The sequence below is a fragment of the Drosophila willistoni genome, unplaced genomic scaffold (genome assembly GCF_018902025.1).
Source record: "Drosophila willistoni isolate 14030-0811.24 unplaced genomic scaffold, UCI_dwil_1.1 Seg257, whole genome shotgun sequence".
NCBI lineage: Eukaryota > Metazoa > Arthropoda > Insecta > Diptera > Drosophilidae > Drosophila > Drosophila willistoni.
This window is the reverse complement of record NW_025814216.1, coordinates 99857-101906: the sequence shown is the minus strand read 5'-3', so window position 1 is coordinate 101906 and position 2050 is coordinate 99857. Positions and strand designations below refer to the sequence as shown.

The window sequence follows — 2050 nt, the reverse complement described above, 5'->3', positions numbered from 1 at the left end:
AGCTTATTTTGCTGCTGTGGAATATAATCAGTTTATAATCAGTAATTTATCAGTTTTGAAAGTGAGATATAAGCAAAATTGAATATGCCATTTGGTTTTTTTAAAATTTGTCCTAATGAATAACGTAACTACGTTTAGATAAGAAAGGAACCTATAGAGGCCCCGCGGTGTCACTTCTCTACCAAAACCGAGAATTTATCCAATTTTCATTACCACAATAAAACGATCTAGCCAGCCACTACTCTGAAGATGAAGATTGATTAATACTCACCACCATTGGTAACTTTCCCCTAGACCTCAAGTTATTAAACCAATGAACAAATGCATTTTCAATATTTATGATTGCTTGCACTCCATGGGAAATGTGTTAATCATTTATTGAGCATTTTTAAAGTAATCATCTTTGCCGCTAGAATTCGGTTTCATGGTCGGAGAGCCGGGCCTCCAATTGACTGGACAAACTTCACCGAACTCATCGCTGAACTGGAACGCCTGAACCAGACGCAGAGCCTCATCCACATTGCGACCAACGCCAACATCGTTGATTGTAATCTGGCGTATCATTCCCTCACGATCGATAATGAAGAGTCCCCTCATGGCCAGGCCCGTCAATTCATCCAACACGCCATAGTCCTTCGATATCTTCATCGATTTGTCGGCCAGCAGTGGTATATCCATTTCCCCGAGGCCTCCCTGTTTGCGTGACTGTTGCATCCAGGCGCAGTGCACATAATGACTGTCGGTCGAACAGGCAATGATATCGCAACCAACATTCCTGAATTCCTGGGCCCGATCGCTGAACGCATGTAGTTCGGTGGGGCAAACAAATGAAAAGTCCGCCGGATAGAAAAGCAGCACCACATAACGACCACGAAACTCGGTTAGAGTTATGGGCCGAAAACCGCCAGTAACTGCAGCAATCGAATTGAATTCTGGCGCCAATTGGCGCAAATTAAGCATCTTCATCTTGTGTAAAAATTTGTTTTACTTTTTGTTTTTCAAACAGTTTCAAAATTGTAAATGTACTACTGTGTCGAATAAGTATTCACTGGCTAGTGACTAGGGTCTATACTGAATATTAAATCTAAATCAATATTATGTTAAAAATCTATCAAAGTCATGGCCATCTGGATACAGGAACGTAGTCTAAGAAACTCACTTGGAAAAATTAAAGCTTCACCGATCTAATAAAAATTTGTGAGAAACACCTTTAGCTAAGGCTTCTTCTATATAGGATCTCTTGGATGCATATAGATTAGAAAATTAGTATAGATAGCCGATCTTTCATATAAAATAAGGATATAAAAATCTCCAAATTAGATATTTCCTCTTTTTTTTTTTTTACTTACACTTTAAAGCCAGTTGAAAAATGTGAAAATTTCGTTTAATCAACTTTTATTTTTAACTTTAAAAGTTTTTTTTTTTTTATTAGATACTAACTACTTTCTTTGTTGTTTTAGGTTTTGTTTTCTTCTGTCTTACACGTTTTGCTATGCAATACAACAATAGTTTTTTTTTTTTTGTTTGTAATTTGTATTTAATGAGGTAGCTGGCGTTTGCATTTGGTTTTCGTTTGTTTTTTTTGTCAATTTTTCAACTTAGTTTTTTTCACTTTTCTTTCATTTCTCCCTGATATATTGTATAGAGTTAGCTACACATTTGTATTTGTAAGTATTTATATATGTATGTAAGATGGAGTCCTCAATTGAGTCCCCAAATGTATTATATTATAGTTTATAGGTATTATAAATCGTGGACGGGCGAATAATGATTACAATATGCAACTTAAATCTCGGGTTCTGTGTACTGCTGATTTATCGGCTCCTTACTGCTGACTGCTGATACTTCTGACTGCTGATACCTCTGACTGCTGAACACCGACTGTCGACTGCTGAACCTCGACTGTTGACTGCTGAACCTCGACTGCAGACTTCTCACGATACCTCACGACTGCTGCTGCGTTGCCAATCTGCATAAGGGAGTTGCCACCACGCTGCAACTACCTTATCCCATCTCACATGTATGTATGTGGGTTAATCCTTTAGTGGTT

The 2050-nt window shown here is 37.7% G+C and overlaps 1 protein-coding gene across 1 annotated transcript; it reads right to left on the bottom strand.

Annotated features, from left to right (window-relative positions):
• Positions 1–335: 335 nt before the first annotated feature.
• On the bottom strand, positions 336–1075 carry LOC6649944 (peroxiredoxin-2). Its single transcript, XM_002072443.3, has one exon. It carries the CDS (start codon positions 964–966, stop codon positions 376–378), a length of 591 nt encoding a protein of 196 aa, XP_002072479.1. The 5' UTR covers positions 967–1075; the 3' UTR covers positions 336–375.
• Between the last annotated feature and the right edge of the window lie 975 nt (positions 1076–2050).